The sequence below is a fragment of the Peromyscus californicus genome, unplaced genomic scaffold, assembly GCF_007827085.1.
Source record: "Peromyscus californicus insignis strain IS unplaced genomic scaffold, ASM782708v3 Scaffold_3__1_contigs__length_106647218, whole genome shotgun sequence".
In the NCBI taxonomy this organism is placed as follows: Eukaryota; Metazoa; Chordata; class Mammalia; order Rodentia; family Cricetidae; genus Peromyscus; species Peromyscus californicus.
The window spans coordinates 69,875,543-69,894,032 of record NW_026294551.1 but is presented as its reverse complement, the minus strand read 5'-3'; the positions used below and the strand labels follow the sequence as shown (position 1 = coordinate 69,894,032).

The window sequence follows — 18,490 nt, the reverse complement described above, 5'->3', positions numbered from 1 at the left end:
TCTCTCTCTGTAGACCAGGCTAGCCTTGAACTCACAGAGATCCACCTCCCTGTACCTCCAGAGCACTGGGATTAAAGATGTGCACCACCATACTCCCCCGCGGGCCTCTCTCCCCCCCCCCCCCCCCCCCCGTCCTCTTTTAAAGCACACTGCAAGTAGCAGTTGTCTTGTGCCAACTTTCCATCCCCCACTAAGCCACCTGGACAGGCTCAACAGCCTGACATCCCTCTGGAATTTCTGTACCCAGGGTTCCTTTCTGTGTCTCCACCTCACTATGCAGTAAGCAATCAGTCAGTACTAAGGAAGTGGGGGCTGGGAGATGGTAAATCAAGAGAAAAAACACACCCGATATTTCTGCAGTTACATCTCCAGCCCTAAGAGATTCTGTTTTATAATTCTTCCGGTTTCTCTTGGGGTTTCAAGTAGTCCATGAGGGTAATGATACTTGGTGGGTTTGAAGTAAAAGTCAGGGGAAACGGGGGCAAGGCTAAATAAGTAGATAAATCTGTGTCTAATGAGAACACATTGTATAAAAACCTGCTAACAGATGGCTGCTGTAGAGCTGATAAAATGACGTACAGCTAGGCATCCTTGAGGTCTGATTACAGACGTGAGGCTGGTTCTCCACGCCTAGATTTTATTTAAGGACCACACCGGGGCCTTCCCAGTCTTTAGAAAGACTGGCATGGGGAGATGCGTTCCCTCTTAGTTCTCCCAAGCCATGGCACTTCCCAGCAAATTCCTGTTTGGATTTTGCTGTTTTGCCTGGCTGTGTTTTCTTCCTAGCCTCAGCTCTCAGGCTTCTAGGGGAGAAGCCCAGACTGGAGCCAGTGCAGCTTTGGAGTCTGAGGCAGATCCTTGGTCCTTGCTGTTACCTGGAGATGGGACCGACAGGTCAGACCTCTTGCCTCCCCTCTTTAAGGTCCTGTCTGATAGGCGAGGTGAGGCCCCTAAGCTGCAGCCCGACTCCAGAGCACTCTACTACATGAAAAAGCTCTATAAGACGTATGCTACCAAAGAAGGGGTTCCTAAACCCAGCAGAAGTCACCTCTACAACACTGTTCGGCTCTTCAGTCCCTGTACCAACCACAAGCAGGCTCCTGGCAACCAGGTGACAGGTGGGTGAGAGAAGATTGGTCAACTGGGTGGAGAGAGGAGAGGGGAGCTTCAATGTTTCTGTTACTAAAAGGAACCAGGCTTTGATTTGGGTTTGTTTGTTTTGAGGCAAGATCCTATCCTGTCACCCAGTCTATACTCAAACTCTGCATCCTCCTGCCTCAGCCCCTTGAGTACTAGGATCACGCAGGTTTACATCATCATTAGAATTTTATTTTGCATAATTCTCAGTATGCAACTGAAACAAATTTAGCACTTAATTTTTTTTGAGACAAGGTTTTTCTATGTAACAGCCCTAGCTGTCTTAAGAGAGAGGGGGAAGGAGAGAGAGAGGGGGGAAGGAGAGAGAGAGAGGAGGGAGCAAGAGAAAAAGGAAGAGAGAGAGAGAGACAGAAGGAAAGAAAGAAAGTTCAAAAAAACAATCTATTATACTAATTTCTTCTTTTTTTCAGTTTTTTCAATACAGGGTTTCTCTATGTAGCCTTGGCTATTCTGGAACTCGATCTGTAGACCAGGCTGGCCTCAAACTCAGTGATCTTCCTGCCTCTGCCTCCCTAGTGCTGGGACTAAAGGCGTGTGCCACCACCGCCTAGCTTCAATTTTTTTTCTAAGTTCTTGAATTCTTATTTGGTGTGGTAGTGCTAAGGATCAAATAGGGTTTGGGGACTCACATATGCTAGCTAAGCCCTCTGCTACTACATCCCTGCCAGGAGCATTGATTAGTGTGTGTGTGTGTGTGTGTGTGTGTGTGTGTGTGTGTGTGTGTGTGTGTGTGTGTGTTGTTGTTGTTGTTGGCCTAAGCCATCATTAGTTAAGAAAATAGTGTGATTGGGCGGTGGTGGCACACCTTTTATCTCAGCACTCAGGAGGCAGAGGCAGGAAGACTCTGTAAGTTAAGAGGCTAGCCTGCTCTACAGAGCGAGTTCCAGGACAGCCAAGGCTACACAGAGAAACCCTGTATTGGGGGGAAAAAAAACTAGTATGATAGATTTTTGAACTCTCTCTCTTTCTCTCTAACTGGCCTCAAACTTGCAGTGACCCTCCTGCCTCAGTCACCTTAGTGCTGGGATTACAGGCCTGTAACAGCACACTAGCCCGCACACTAGCTCAATATGTAAAGGCTAAAAGAGAGTAATGTCTTGAAAGGCCAGGGAAAGTAGCTAGCCATCTCTTTCTATTCTACCAAGCTGTTGGCCTAGCACTGTGCCTAAAACCTTCCTTTGAGCCAGTGACAGACGGCTGTGATAAATGGGACATTTCCCTCTTGTTTGTTTTCCTGTGAGAGGAGAATTTCAGTCTCCATCTGGCATAGGACATCCTTAAAAAAAAAAAATCTGTATGGCTGAGATACGGTACAGTTTATGTTCGGTATGCCAGACACCCGGAGTTTGGCCTCCAGTATCAACAAAAGTCAAGTGAGGCATGGTGTCCCATGACTTTAATTCCAGCCCTCAGGAGGCAGGGCCAGGCTGGTCTCTGAGTTCAAGGCAGGGCCAGCTGGTCTACATAGTGAGTTCCAGGCCAGCCAGGGCTACCGGGTGAGACCCTGTCTCAACAACAAAAACAAACGGAAAAACCAAACCTCAAAGTATTCGTCAACAATGAGAACAGTCTGGTAAGGAAGAAGTGGGTGCTTTAAAAACCAAAACAAATAAGAACCCCAGGGCCTTGGAGATGGCTCAGTGGGTGAAGGCTTCCACCAAGCCCGACGACCTTAGTTCGGTTCCCAGGACCCATATGTCATCTTTCACCTCCATGTGTGTGCCACAGAGTGTGTGCCCATTGACTACCCGCCCCCCACCTTCGCCAACCCAGTTCCGGCAGAGAGGAAACCATCATAACTGTGCAGGGCAGTTGTGGCTGTTGAAAGCCACTCCCCCCCCCCCCCCCAAGCCCGTGTTCCAGCAGCAATCCTACCGCCTCCATTTGTTTCCAATCCCACGTGGTGAAATTAATGTGGCAGTCAAATGTTCGCAGTTGACGTGCTCCAGCCAGGCCTAGGGAATGTCGCTTCCGATGGTCTCCCGGCTGTGTCTGTAGGGATGGCGCCAAAGGGAGACACTCTTGGTTGGGGTCTGAAACTGGGGGTGTAATGATGCGCTCTCCCTTCACTTCTCCCGCAAAGCTGTTCTCACTTTTATGGCGATAAAATGTATTTGCATGTGTGAATTGGGGGTGGGTGGGGGTCATGTATGGAGGTCACAGAAAAGCTTTCAGAAGTTGGAGCTCTCCATCATGTAGATCCTAGGGTTCAAACTCCAGCCCTCAAACTTGGCAGCCATCCTCCTTACTCACTGAGCTCTGCCCACTGACTGCCTCTCACTCTCACAGAGCCCAGGCTGGCCTCAAACTCAGCTTGTAGCCAAAGGGGCTATTGAACTCCTGGTCCTCTTACCTCTGCTTTCCAAGGCTCCAGGCGGGTGGGGGGTGGGTGACTTTTGAAAGACAGTCTCGTGTTTCCAACCCAGGTTGACCTCAGACTTGCTATGTAATCGAAGATGGTCTTTACCTCCCAAGCACTGGGATTACAGGCTTGGGCTATAAGGCTGGTGTCGTCGTTTCCACACACACACACACACACACACACACACACACACACACACACACACCCCGCCCCTGTGTGTGTGTGTGTGTGTGTGTGTGTGTGTGTGTGTGTGTGTGTGAGTCTCACTACATATCCCAGACTGATGGCAATCCTCCAAAGTGATGGCATCACAAACACACCTCCCCACCCAACTCAAGGTGTGACCACAGGCCCTCGCACATGCCGGGCAAGTGCTCTGCCGCTGAGCTGCATCCCCAGACCCGCTGTATTTTCCTCATTAGCCTCTTCTTCCCTTTGTTTTTGAGGTTTAAGGAAGCAGGGGAGGAGAGGGAAGAGAACTGCTTATGGCACGTCCTGATTCCTCCATCTCACTTCCTGCTCCCTGCAGGGTGTTGGCAAGCACTGCTCACTGGTGGCTTCTCTTCTCAGGACCCCTGCCGATGGTGGACCTGCTGTTTAACCTGGATCGGGTGACTGCCATGGAACACTTACTCAAGTCAGTCTTGCTGTACACTCTGAACAACTCGGCTGCTTCCTCCTCCACCGTGACCTGTGTGTGGGACCTTGTGGTAAAGGAGCCCACGTCTTCCGGCAAGGCTCCCCCAAGAGCGCCATATTCCTTTACCTTGAAGAAACACAGATGGATTGAGATGGATGTGACTTCGCTCCTTCAGCCTCTGGTGGCCTCCAGCGAGAGAAGCATTCACATGTCTGTCAATTTTACATGCACAAAAGGCCAGGCCCCGGGGGACAGTGTGTTTAACATGCCTCTGTCAGTGCCTCCCTCGCTCATCTTATACCTCAACGACACCAGCGCTCAGGCCTACCACTCATGGTATTCCCTCCACTCCACCTGGAGGCCTTCACAGCATCCTGGCCAGGGCAACGTGGCTGCCTATCCGGGGAAAGAAGAGGCTGCCGAGGTCGAAAGATCTGCCCGGCACCGTCGAGGCCAGAAAGCTGTCAGCTTAGAAACCAAGAAGCCACATCTTACGGCATCCTTCAATCTCAGCGAATACTTCAAACAGTTTCTTTTCCCCGAAAACGAGTGTGAACTCCACGACTTCAGACTGAGTTTCAGTCAGCTCAAATGGGACAACTGGATCGTGGCTCCACACAGATACAACCCTAGGTACTGTAAAGGGGACTGTCCCAGGGCGGTCAGGCATCGGTACGGCTCTCCTGTACACACCCTGGTCCAGAATATCATCTATGAGAAGCTGGACCCCTCAGTGCCAAGGCCTTCATGTGTGCCTGGCAAATACAGCCCCTTGAGCGTGTTGACCATTGAACCCGACGGCTCCATTGCTTACAAAGAGTACGAAGATATGATAGCTACAAGGTGTACCTGTCGTTAGCTCGGGCCCTCTACACCAGCACCTTGAACCTGTCTGGCAGAGCCAACCCTGGGGGCTTTAGCATGCCTGGGCAGAGAGCTTCATGTGACCAATTGCTCCATGGCACTCAGTGCACGTTGTGTGAGGGGGAGTGTGTGTGGGATGAGCATGTTGTGTGTAGCATTTCTGGGTGTAAAGGACACACACTGGTTGTTGCCACAAGCCAAGTGAAATGTTTGTTTGGAGACCTCCCTTTTTCTTCTCTTCCCATGAGTGTTTTTGATGGACAAACTGATTAGCATAAGTCTTGAGTGGAACTGCAGTTGTGAACACTTTAGAGTGTGTGGTTTTATGTGACAGAAGACTGAATAAATTCCTGTTGATGGCATAAATTGTATGTGTTCTGCTAAAACATCACTTTTTTTTGTTTGTTTTCAAAACAGGGTTTCTTTATGAACTCATTCTGTAGCCCAGGCTGGCCTCGAACTCACCCAGATCCGCCTGCCTCTGCCTCCCGAGTGCTGGGATTAGAGGCGTGCGCCACCAGCTTCTAGCTAAAAAGATCACTTTCATATGAGCGTTGGAGGACCCAAGAGGCATTTCTGGTAACCAGCCTTGCCTTGACGCCGGCTCTTTTTCAGAGGAAGGAGAACTTTGTTGCTGAATCCTGGTGAAGACAGAGTCAGTGAGACTATATATAGGTAGGATGGATGGGCAGTGTCCACTGAGTGTGACCTGGATGCGTATTATGTTAATTCTGTTCAGGGCTGGCTTACAGCAATCAGTTGAGTCACATAAAATGACATATCCCATTCATTTAAGGGAAACTGGCTTTCTGTTTTTTTCCATGAAAACCTATGTTAACGTGTATGTGTGTGTGTGTGTGTGTGTGTGAGAGAGAGAGAGAGAGAGAGAGAGAGAGAGAGAGAGAGAGAGAGAGAGAGAGAGAGAGAGAGAGAGAGAGAGACTCACAATATAGCCCCTGGCTGCTCTGGAACTCACTGTGTAGACCAGGCTGACCTCAAACTCAGAATCTGCCTCCTAAGTGCTGGGATCAAAGGTGTACACTACACCATGCCTGGCTTCAATGTTTATTGGTGTTTTGCCTGCATGTGTGTCTTTGTGAACTTGTCAGATCCCCTGGAACTGGAGCTGCAGACTGTTATAAGCTGCCATGTGGGTGCTGGGAATTGAACCTAGGTCCTCTAGAAGAGCAGCCAGTGCTCTTAACTGCTGAGCCATCTCTCCAGCCCCATTGTTCAATTTAAAAATACATTTGTTCTTTCATAATTTTATACATAGGTATAATGTACCTTGTATTGTATGCCCTAAGCTTTGGTTTTACTTTTGTTAGGGTGTTTTTTGGTTGTATGAGATAGGGTCTCATGTAGCCCAGGCTAGCCTCAAACTCACTAAGTAGCCTTAGGTTCCCTTAACTCCTGATCCTTCTGCCTCTGTCTCTCAGGTGTTGAGATCACAGGCATGTATATTAAAGATTTTTTAATGTATTTATTGTGTGTGTAGGGTGCATGTGTGCCACAGTGTGCATGTGGAGATCAGAGGACAGTTTCTGAAGTCCGTTTTCTCTTTCCACCTCCATGTGGGTTTTGGAGTTTGAACCCAGAAGGTTCAAAGACTTGAAGGTCTTCAGTCTTGCACAACAAGGGTTTTACCCTCTGAACCTCTCATCAGCTCTGGGTTGAAGATTTTAAAAGTATTTTCATCTGCATATTTTAAAAACTTCTAGCCTGATAGAAGGAAGCCAAGGAAGTTTCGAGTTATTGTTTTTGTTGTTTATTTTTGTCTTTGATGGCTTGCTTTTTGCCAATTTCCCTCAGTTCCTGCCTGGACTTCTTCCAGGTGGACTCAGCTCCGCTCCTACCTAGTGAAGCTGGCAGTGACTGTTTTGGACCCAGGGGCTTTTGTGAGGTTTTCATTGTGAAAGCGACTTAGAGGTACTGATTTCTAAGAATTTTTTAGATTATTTATGTATCTGAGTGCTTTGCCCGCATGTATGTCTGTGCACTACATGCATGCCTGGTGCACGTGGAGTTCAGAAGGTGTTGAATCTCCTGGACCTGGATTTACTTGCTTCTGAGCCACCAAGTGGAAGCTGGAAGCCTCTGCAGGAGCAACAAGGATGATGGAGCCATCCATCTCTCCAAGAACTTCATGTTCTTTTTAACTATTTTTATTTCATGTGTGTGGGTGTTTTGTCTGAATGAATGTCTGCACCATGTGTATGCCTGGTGCCCACAGAGAGTTACAGACAATTGTGGTCCATCCATGTGGGAGCTGGGACTCTAACCCAAGCCCTTTGGAAAAGCAGCCAGTGCCCTTAACCTCTGAGCCCTTGTCCCAGTTCCAGTTCTCTTACCGTGACTAGTAATACAAACGAGGTCTGTGTTTCATTTCTCTTGGATATACCCCTGGGAGAACTGCTGGCTTATGTAGTCTGTCCCATTTATTTATTTATTCATTTATTTATTTATGTTTTTCAAGACAGGGTTTCTCTGTGTAGTTTTGGTGCCTGTCCTGGAACTCACTCTGTGGACCAGGCTGGCCTCGAACTCACAGAGATCCGCCTGGCTCTGCCTCTTGAGCGCTGGGATTGAAGGCGTGTGCCACCACTGCCCCGCATCCTTTTATTTTTGAGAAGACAGGGTCTCATTATGTAGCCCTGGCTGGCCTTAAACTCAGAGATACCCATGCCTCTGCCTCCCCAGTATGGGGATCAAGGATGTGTGCCACCATACCTCCTGTAAACCACACTGGCCTCAAACTTAGGATCTTCCTGCCTCAGCTTCCCAGTGCTAGGACTATGGATATAAGCCGCCATGCAGCTACTGAACGTCTCTTTATCCATTGAGGTGTATGCTACCATGTAACTGGATGGTTTCTCTTTAGCCATTTGGGGACATGCTGGACTATTTCCCCAAGCAGCTGCAGCAGTGTAGGAAGGTCTTGAGGTCCTTGCATCCTCTCACTAATGATGATGATGATGATGATGATGATTCCAGCCAGAGGCATGTAAACAGTATCTCAGTGTGGTTAGAGTTAGCATCCTCCTCAAGACAATGTTGGAGGGTCTCTGTGTGCCGTTATTAGCATATATCTCCTCTGGGGCTGGAGACTGCTGAGAGCTCTTACTGCTCTTCCAGAGGACCTGGGTTCAATTCCCAGCATCTGTGTGGGTTTGCTCACAGCCACCTGTAAATCCAGGGAATCCAACAGACACCTGTGGTTAAAAATAAATTTTTAAGAAGAAATGTCAGGTTCTTTTCAGGCCCTTTACCTGCTTCCTAACTGGATCATTTGTATTTCTTTTATTAGTTGAATTCTTTATATATTCAAAGTATGGGTTCCAAAAATTTCCCAATTCTGTGGGTTGTCTTTTTACTTAAATCTAAAAGGTAAATTTTATTATTTTTCATTCTTGGTATCCAGAGAGCAGAGAGTCCAGAAGAGGGCACTGGATTTCCTGGAGCTAGAACTAGCACCATGTGCGTGCTGGAAACTGAACCCAGGTCCTCTGGAAGAGCGACCAGTGTGTTTACTGCTGAATCATCTCTCCAGCCCCTGTATTTGCACTTTTTTGTTATTTTGTTTTGTTTTAGAGACAGGATCTCTCTACAGAGCCCTGGCTGTCCTGGAACTCACTATGTAGACCAGGTTAGCCTTGAACTCAGAGATTCTCTGCCTCCTGAGTGCTGAAATTAAAGGCATATCCACCTATGCAGGGCTATCTTTTTTAAAGTTATGTTTATGTAATCTTGGTGGCGCACATCTTTAATCCAGCACTCAACTGCCAGATCTGTGAGCTGGAGGCCAACTTGGTCTACACAGTGAGTTCCAGACCAGTCAGAAACACATAACGAGACCCTGTTTCCAAAAAATACACTTCCTTATTGTGTGTACGCATATGTGTGTGGGCATGCCCATGCCATGGTGTGTGTGGTGGTCAGAGGGTAACTTTCAGGAACCGATTCTCTCCTTCCACCTTTTGGTCCCAGGGTTCAAACCAAGGATTGTCAGAGTTGATGATGGGTGGGTGCCTTTACCTGCCAAGCCACCTCACCAGCCCTCTTCTCACTTTTTTGTGATAAAATACATATAAAAATTTACCACATTGTCCATATTTAAGTGTATGACTCAGTGGCATTAACTGGCATTCACACCGCCCAACCAGCACCACCATTTCCAGTTTTCCTTCAAACCAAACAAACATCACTCATGAAGTGCTAGCCTGCCCTGGTAAGGCCCATTCTGTGCCGTCTATGAATTAGCCTCTCCTGAGATCTCCTACACATGTTCACACTCAAGATTTGTTCTTTGGTATCTGTCTTATTTTACTTAGTGTAATATTTTCAATGTCTTATGTATCAACACTTTTAGGCAGAAAGGGGAGTTGAGATAGGGTCTCATGTAGCCCAGGCTGGCCTCCAACTTACAATCTTCTTCTTGCTTCAGCCCAGTTCAGATTTATCCTGGGCTGCCGAGTGACTCTGAGGACAACCTGGCCTACATGAGACCCTATCTCAAAACAACGAAATTAGAATTCATTTGTAAACGTAGTTGTGTTCGTATCCCGGGGCAGTGTGACTCTTTGGGGGCTGTTGCCGCTCCTGGCTACAAACTTCCAAGTTTCTCATACACTTACTTGAGGGGGGCTCACGTGCCTATCACCTCCCTCTTCTGGGCTAACCCTGCTTCAGTTACTCTTCTCAAAGCCACCACTGTAGAAAACGGATGAGAACGGACATCGGAGATTGAAATCTGAAATTCAAGGAGGAAGCTTCAGCAGCCTTAAATAGATGCCTTGGGTTCTGGTATTTAGTCCAGATGAGATAAGCCGTCACCTCACTGTGCCGAGGGCCTCGGAAGGCAGAGGGACAATGCTCGGGGATGGAGCCGCTGGTACCTCCAGTTTCCTGCTCTTATCTGTGTGGGAATGCTTTGTGTCCGCTGGAAGGGCAGCGGCTAGGCTAGTTTAGGGCTCACTGCAGACAGCCTGTGGGGAAAAGGAGAAAGTGTTCAGTTACACAGAGAAGGGGCACGGGACGGGCTTGGGAAAGGGACGGAGCTTCTGTGAACGTTCCTGTAAGCATCTTTCATTTTAACTTTGTAGCAAGTCATATATAAAAACTTAAAATGTTTATTTGTTTGAGTTTTTTGTTTATTTTTTTGAGACAGGGATTCATGTAGCCCAGTCTTGTCCTGGAAGTCTCTCTGTAGCCAAAGATGGTCTTTACCCGTCATGCCTCCACCTCCCAAGTGCTAGGATTACAGATATGTAATCCACACACTGGACTGGATATTAAATATTGTTGCCTGTCGTGGTATTAATTCTTTATAGTCCTTTAATCCCAGCAACTTGGGAGGCAGAGGCCAATGGATCTCTGAGTTCAAGGCTAGCCTGAAGTGAGTTCCAGGACAGCCAGAGCTACAGACAGAAACCCTGTCTTGAAAAGTCAAAAACAAAACAAAACAAAAAAAGAACAAAACTTTAAATATTCTTTTGAAGATGTCAGTCCCTCAAGTTTTTCTTAGGTATATAAACTGGCCGAATGGAGACAATAGCAAGACTTTCTACCTTACTCATTAACTGTTCCTTCAAAAACAAAAACAAAACCCACAAAACACTATCAAGGAAGACATATGCCTCATCCTTCACCAGAGTGGAAGAGTGGAGCTGGGTCTCTTCATATGGGAGGAAACCGCCTCAGCCTCAGGTTCGATCGTGCCCCTCATCCATGTCTGAGAAGCGTGCTCCAAGCCCCACAGTGGAAGACTCAGTCCGCATGCACCACTGAACCCTGTGTGAGCTGCGAGGTTTCCATATTCGTGATAATGCTTAGGTTTGGTTTTTTAAAATATTTTTGCATGGATTTGTAGGGGAGGGGTATGCCATTGTGCACACACACAGCTTAGAGGATGCTTGCTGAAGTCTGCTCTCTCCTACGAGGGCTCCGGCTGAACTCCGGTCATCAGGTATGGCAACAAGCACTTCTACCTTCTAAGCCTTCTCACCGGTTCAGTAATACTAATTTTAAAACAAAATCAGGGGCTGCAGAGATGGCTGAGCTGTTAAGAGCACTAGCTGCTCTTCCAGAGGACCTGGGTTCAAATCCCAGTACTGACATGGCAGTTCACAACTGTCTGTAACTCCTGTTCCAGGGGATCTGACACTCTCAGACATACATGCAGGCAAAACACCAATGCACATAAAATAAGAGTAAATCATCATGAAAAATTTTAAATCGATTTAATTTTAAGTATGTGTATGTGTGTGTCTATGTATGGGTATGTGTACGTGGGTGTAGCTGCCCAGAGAAACCAGAAGAGGTCGTTGGATCACCTGGAGCAGTGTGCACTCTTAACTGCTGAGCCAGCTCCCAGGCAGATAACACCAAATTTAATGTTCAATTCAAATGAGGCACCATAGTCAGGAGGTGGTGGTGCACAACTTTAATCCCAGCATGTGGGAGGCAGAGGCAGGCAGATCTCTGAGTTCGAAGCCAGCCTGGTCTACAGATCCAGTTCTAGGACAGCCAGGGCTACACAGAGAAACCTTTTCATGAAAAACAATAAGTGAGGCAGAGTGACATAGTAAGAGATGGGCAATAATTTCTAGTAAAATAGAATTATTACTAGGATAGAGTGATCGCTCAGCAGATAGTAGAACTGGCTGCTCTTCAGAGAACCCGGGTTCTATTCCCAGCACCCACACGGCATCTCAAACCATCTGTAACTCCAGTTCCAGGGGATCCAATGCCCTCTTCTGGACATGTGGTACATGGACATACATGCAGGCAAAACACCCGTGCACACAAAATAGAAATAAATCTCAGAAGACTTTCTAAAAATAGGGTTATAACTATATTCTGTAGCAGCAACGTGAACCATTCTGTGTCAGGTGCCAGCTCAGTTCACTGTTGCTGTCCTGTTGTTTTCCTTGAGGAATGTTTACTTTATCACCGCTCCAAAGAGCAAGAGAGGTAGGGAATGCAGTCAGGTCTAAGAAGCTACCAAGTGTCTGTCTCCCGTAAGTGAAAAGGGAACACTCTTGACTTAAGGAAAGAATCACTTGCTAAGGTTGCTAAGATCCATGGTAAAAAAAAAAACAATTCTTCCATATATGAAATTGCAAAGGAGAAAGTCATACTAATTTTCTGTTTGCCGGTTTTGGGGGCAGGGAGTGGAGGCCAGAGGTCAGTGCTGGGTATCTTCAGTCCTTCTCTGTCTTCAGAGACAAGGTCTTCCACTGAACCTGATTCTGCTGCCTTGGCTGTCCAGGAGCTCCACCTGTGTCTGCCCCTGCCCCAGCTTTGGGATTAGAGGTGTAGGCCACTGAGCCTGGCTCTTCCCACAGATGCTGGGGCTGGAATTCAGGTCCTCAGACTTACACAACAAGTTCTTTCACTGTCTGAGCCATCTTCCCAAACGCTGGGGTTTTTGTTTTGTTTTTTCAAGAAAGAGTTTCTCTATGTAGCCCCGGATGTCCTGGAACTCACTCTGTAGACCAGGCTGGCCTCAAACTAAGAGATCCGCCTGGCTCTGCCTCCCGAGTGCCGGAATTAAAGTCATGCACCACTGCCTGGTCTGTTCTGTTTTGTTTTTGAGATCAGTCTTACTCTAAAGTTCAGACTGTGTAGCTCAGTAGCTCTAGCCTCAGCCTCTGCAGTGCTGGGATTACAGTTGTGACCCCCCACCCCACCACCGCCACCTTTAATCGATGCCAACTTTGTTACCTTATTGACTAGCAGTCACTGAAGCCAAATTGTGGATAAAGAAGACGATAGAGTTACCCAACATGCATAAGGCCTTGGGGTCTAGTCTCTGCAACATGTGAACTACATAGATGGCTTATACCTGTAACCCCAGCATTTGTGGAGTGGAGGCAAAGAGGATCAGAAGTTCAAGGTCATCTTTGGCTCCATGGTGATTTCAAGGCCAGCCTGGGAATTCATGTGACCCTATATTTTAGAAAGGGGAGTGGGGCTGGAGAGATGGTTCAGCAGTCGGGGGCACTTGCTGCTTTTTCAGGAGACGTGAGTATGGTTCACAGCACCCACACCAGGCCACTTACAACCACATGAAACTCCAGGTCTAAGGGATCCAATGTCTTCTTCCGGCTCCTGAGGGCACCCACAGACACGTGGCATACACCCACACAGAGATATACACATATGCATAAATAGAAATCTTCAAGAAGGGGGAATTACTCTATTGGTCATTTTTTTGTTAATAAGACCAGGATTATTTCAGTGTCTATCAGGAGAGCAAGATTTAAAATTTTATGTGGTACAGGAGTTTGACTTGTCTGTGTACCATGTGTGTACAGTATCTGCAGAGACCAGGAGAGGGTGTCAGGTCCCCTGGAATTGGAGTTACAGATGGTTGTGAGTCACTATATGCATGCTTGGAATCGAACACAGATCCTCTGGAAGAGCAGTAAGTGCTTGTAACCACTGAGCCATCTCTCCAGACGCCTGAAAGAGCAAGATTTTTATGAATGGCTCGACACAGCATTTCTTTGTCTTTAATACATAAAATAATTGAATAAATTAGACATGAAGGCAAGGGTAGGCTGTGTGTTTCAGGCATCTGTTGCTTTAAGAATAAGTTTTGTGAATGAATGGCTTGGCCGTTTATAGATGCCCTTGGTGCAGATGTCTCTCCATGTCCAGCTGCTGGGACAGGAAGTGTTACAAGTCCTTTACAGCCTGTGCCTGGCTGGCATCTTGGCTCTCTCAGAAACAATGAACTCACTGAATAAATATTGATTGAACACTGCCTACAGGCTAGGTGCCACGCATGGCGAAGAACAGAGTCCAATGTCCTCAGCTCCAATAAAACCATGTCACCTTCCTTTGTTACCCCAATTCCCTTCAGCAGAGGAATGCACACCGGGGAACCCTACATGAGCAGGCTGAAGGAAGCATCTCATTTTGGATTTGATTTCCTAAAACCTAAACTTTGAGATGATGTAGGTTTCTAGGTAGTTGTGAGAAATAATGCAGAGCTAAGCACGGGGGTGCACATGTCTTTAATCTCAGCACTCGGGAGGCAGAGGCAGGTGGATCTCTGTGAGTTTGAGGCCAGCCTGGTCTACAGAGTGAGTTCCAGGACAGCCAGGGCTATACAGAGAAACCGTGTCTCGAAAAAACAAACAAACAAAAAAACCAAATAACGCAGAGAGGTCCCATGAGTCCTCTATGCAGTTCCTTTGATAAGATCCTGCACAGACAGCTGAAAGAGAGGCCTGGGAAAGTGCTCAGCTAATAAAGCACTTGTCTTGAAAGTATGAGTCCAATCCCCAGAACTCAGATTTAAAAAAAAAAAAATCGGGTCGAGTGGCACTCACTTGTAATCCCAGCTCCAGGGAGGAGGAGACTGGTGGACCTCTGGCATCCTAGCCTCCTTGGTGAGTTCCTTACCAGGAGGAGACCCTGTCTCAAGAATAGTACCTGAAAAATGGCAGCCAAGTTTGTCTCCTGCACTCAACACACAGGCACACACATGTGTGCACACAGCTGTGACATTCTAGGACGACCAGGACACCGAGAAGCTGGAGGTGTAGTTTGGCGGGTAGAGGGTTGGCCTAGCATCCACAAAGCGCTCAGTTCCATCTCTAGCACTGGATAAATTGGGTGCGATGGCACACATATGTGACATTATCTTAGTACTATCACTCTCAGCTCCCCCGAGAGTCTGGTTAGCCTAGGCAAAAAGTCCCACCTCTCCTAACCTGTCGATCTTGATAGAGTGCTATGTTCTTTGCAGGAACTTACAGAGCAGTCCACTGTTTTATATACACCACTTTACCTCCAATTTTGAGCCTCCTGATCTCTCCTCTCTCTAATGCTCTTACCATAAGGAATGACAAATATTTGAGACGATGATGTGAGCCTAGCCTGATCTGAGCATTATGTAATTCACTATGAATACATTACTCAATACAATTCATTCATGTATTCAAGGCGGCTTGGCGGGCCAAGGAGCCTGCCACCGAAATCCAACAACTCAAAAGAGTTCAACCTCTGAAACCCATGAAGTCGGAGAGAAATGACTCCCCAGTTTGTATTCTGACCTCCACGATGATCAAATCGTACCCATAAATAAATGCAATTTTCAAACACATGTTAAAATAAATTTAATTTTAAAAATAAAATCTTGCCAGGTGGTGGTGGTGGCGGTGGCGGCGGCGGCGGCGGCGGCGGCGGCGGCGGCGGCGGCGGCGCACGCCTTTAATCCCAGCACTTGGGAGGCAGAGGCAGGCGGATCTCTGTGAGTTCGAGGCCAGCCTGGTCTACAGAGTGAGTTCCAGGACAGGCTCAAACCTACCTACACAGAGAAACCCTGTCTGGAGAAACCAAATAAATAAATAAATAAAAATCTTGAGCTGGGTGGTAGTGGTGCAAGCCTTTGATTCCAGCACTCGGGAGATGGAGGCAAGGGGATCTCTGAGTTTGAGGCCAACCTTGTCTACAAAGTGAGTTCCAGGACAGCCAGGGCTATATAGGGAAACCTCGTCTCAAAAAATAAAAAAAATAAAATAAAATCTTGAGCTGAAGATGGTGGCACATGTCTTTAATCCCAGCACTCAGGAGGCAGAGGCAGGCTTGATTTACAGAGGAAGTTCCAGGACAGCCAGGGCTGTTAACTCAGAAAAACCCCATATTATTTCTTCTCCTTTTTTTTTTTTTTTTTTTTTTCCGAGTCAGGGTTTCTCGGTGGGTAAAAATGCTTTCCTGCGTTGGGTTCCCAGAAACCATGGACAGGTAGAAGAGATCCCACTCACAAAAGTTGTCCTCTTGCTGACATGGTGGCACACACCTTTAATCCCAGCACTAGGCAGACAGAGGCAGGTAGATTTCTGTGAGTTCAAGGCCAGTCTGATCTACAAAGTGAGTACCAGGATATCCAGGACTATGTAGCGAGACCCTGCCTTAGAAAAGGGACGGTAGCCCGGCGGTGGTGGCGCACGCCTTTAGTCCCAGCACTCGGGAGGCAGAGCCAGGCGGATCTCTGTGAGTTCGAGGCCAGCCTGGGCTACCAAGTGAGTTCCAGGAAAGGCGCAAAGCTACACAGAGAAACCCTGTCTCGAAAAACCAAAAAAAAAAAAAAAAAAAAAAAAAAAAAAAAAAAAAAAAAAAGGGAGGGTAGAGAGATGTCTCAGTAGTCAAAATGCTTGCTGTGCGAGACTGAAGACCAGACTTGGATCCCCAGAAACCTACATAAAATTCCGAGTAAGCAGTGGCTGCACCTCCAGCCTTAGAAGGGAGAGACAAGGGATCCCCAGAGCAAGCTGTAAGACTAGCCATGTACTCGAGCTCTGGCTTTGATTGAGAGACCCTGCCTCAATGAATAAGGTAAAAGAGTGACTGAGGATGGTTCTTGACACCAAATATCAGAGTCTGTACATTCACTAGATCACACACACTCTTACATGTTCTCCCATACATCCAAAACAAAAAACAAAAAACAAAAAAAAACCACACATGCATGTACGCCCATGCATCTCTCTCTCTCTCTCTCTCTCTCTCTCTCTCTCTCTCTCTCTCTCTCACACACACACACACACACACACACACACACACACACACACAAATGAAAAGTGGAAAAGAGAGGTAAATAAAAAACGGAAGCAGATTTAACAGTTCGTTGGTCAGAGGGGCTGCCCCCTCAGAACTCTCCAGGAAGGTCTGTGCTGCAACTTTGTAAGTCAATGGAGGATTGCACAAAGCATCAGCATCGAAAGCCTGCATTGCATCCCTGCCTGGAACAGTGTCCCTGCCCTTGACCGGTACCTGTGAAATACGTGTAAAGGGCTGAGGGAGACAAAGGTGACAGATTCTTAGGAACTGACTGAGCGCACGTTGAGCGCTTCCTGGGCCTGAAGGGCCCATGACTCCATATCAGCAAAAATGACCCCCAGAAGAGCAAGGTTTACCACACACTGCAGCCACAGGACGAGCTACCCCCAGAAGAGCAAGGTTTACCACACACTGCAGCCACAGGATGAGCTCAGGTGTAGGACAGGTCCCAGGGAGGAGGTGAGCTAAATGCACCAGCTTTGGGGATCCTGGCTGTAACTTGGGACAAATGAATTAACCTCTGAACTCTTTCATCTTTCATAAGACGAGACGGTGTTAGTATCTGTTTCATGAGGTTGTATGAGGATTCAATGCACCTTCAAATGTAAAGTGTTCAGAGCAGCCAGGCCTGTGAATCCCAGTTACTTAGGACACTGAGGCAGGAGGGTGGCAAGTTCATAGCCAACTTATCAAGACCTTGTCTTAGAGAGTAATTTTTTTTTCCTTTTCCTTTTTTATCTCTTTGTCTCCTCAATTAAAACAATATTTGTTTTTATTGTATGTGTGTATGAGACACTTGTCTGCACGTGCACACTTCGTGCACGCAGACACCCAGTCTCGCTTGTGCCCGGTGGAAGTGTTTCGCAGGCACTGGGTCAAGGGAGCACGGACAGAGCAAACACAGTGAGTGGCAGTGCTGCCCGTTTGTGCAACTGGGCCCTGATTTGCAAAGTTACAGGACAGATTTTCCCGGACAGAAGCCAGAAGGCAGAGTGGGAACCAGCGGAGGGAGGGAGGGAGGGAGCTGTCTCGCGTGGATGCTAGGAAATGCATCTGAGGTTTCTGTCCGAGGAGGCAATGGTTTTCACTGCTGAGCCATCTCTCCAGCCCTCTGCCAAGTAGTTTTATCACAACAAGGAGAGTAAGCTAACACGATGTTGATACGTTTCATATACGGCCTCAGACTCCCCATGCAGCTGAGGGTAACCTTGAACCTCAGATCCTCCTGCCTCCATTTCTTAAGTGCTGGGTTATTGGCATGTGCTATCATGTCCAGTTTTATGTTATGATCCGGGGATCAAACCCAGGATCTTGTGTATGCTAAACATGTACTCTACCAACTGAACTAGAGCTCCAGTCTTGATATACTGAAATTAACTTTGCCTGGTGTGTGTGTGTGTGTGTGTGTGTATGTGTGTGTGTGTGTTGTTATGGACTAAGCCCAGGGCTTTGCATACATTAGATAAACATTGAGATACATCCCCACCCATTTTTGTTTTGTTTTTTTGAGACAGGGTTTCTCTGTGTAGTTTTGATGCCTGTCCTGGAACTTGCTCTGTAGACTAGGCTGGCCTTGAACTCACAGAGATCTGCCTGGCTCTGCCTCCCAAGTGCTGAGATTAAAGGTGTGTGCCACCGTCACCTGGCTCATCCCCAGCCTTTTACATTTTCAAATGTGCCTATTCAATTGAATATGCATATATAGCCCCACTATATTTCATTAAGCTACACAGGACCACTTCTCCACCTGATCTCACTCTAAACTTCACCCTGCTGACCCTATGGTAGAGCTGACAGTTTCTTCTAAAGTACACATTCTACATTCATTGTTATCCCGGTACATCCCCCTCCTCTTGAGTAGTAGCTTTCTTTATCAAATAAAAATGCTCGGG

General features: G+C 47.2%; 1 protein-coding gene across 1 annotated transcript; it reads left to right on the top strand.

The window, feature by feature from the left end:
* The first annotated feature begins 231 nt into the window (after window positions 1-231).
* On the top strand, window positions 232-5,356 carry Gdf9 (growth differentiation factor 9). The gene is made up of 2 exons (XM_052757606.1): window positions 232-1,118; window positions 4,091-5,356. The coding sequence occupies exons 1-2, from the start codon at window positions 722-724 to the stop codon at window positions 5,017-5,019; spliced, it is 1,326 nt and encodes a 441-aa protein (XP_052613566.1). The 5' UTR covers window positions 232-721; the 3' UTR covers window positions 5,020-5,356.
* Window positions 5,357-18,490: the final 13,134 nt, after the last annotated feature.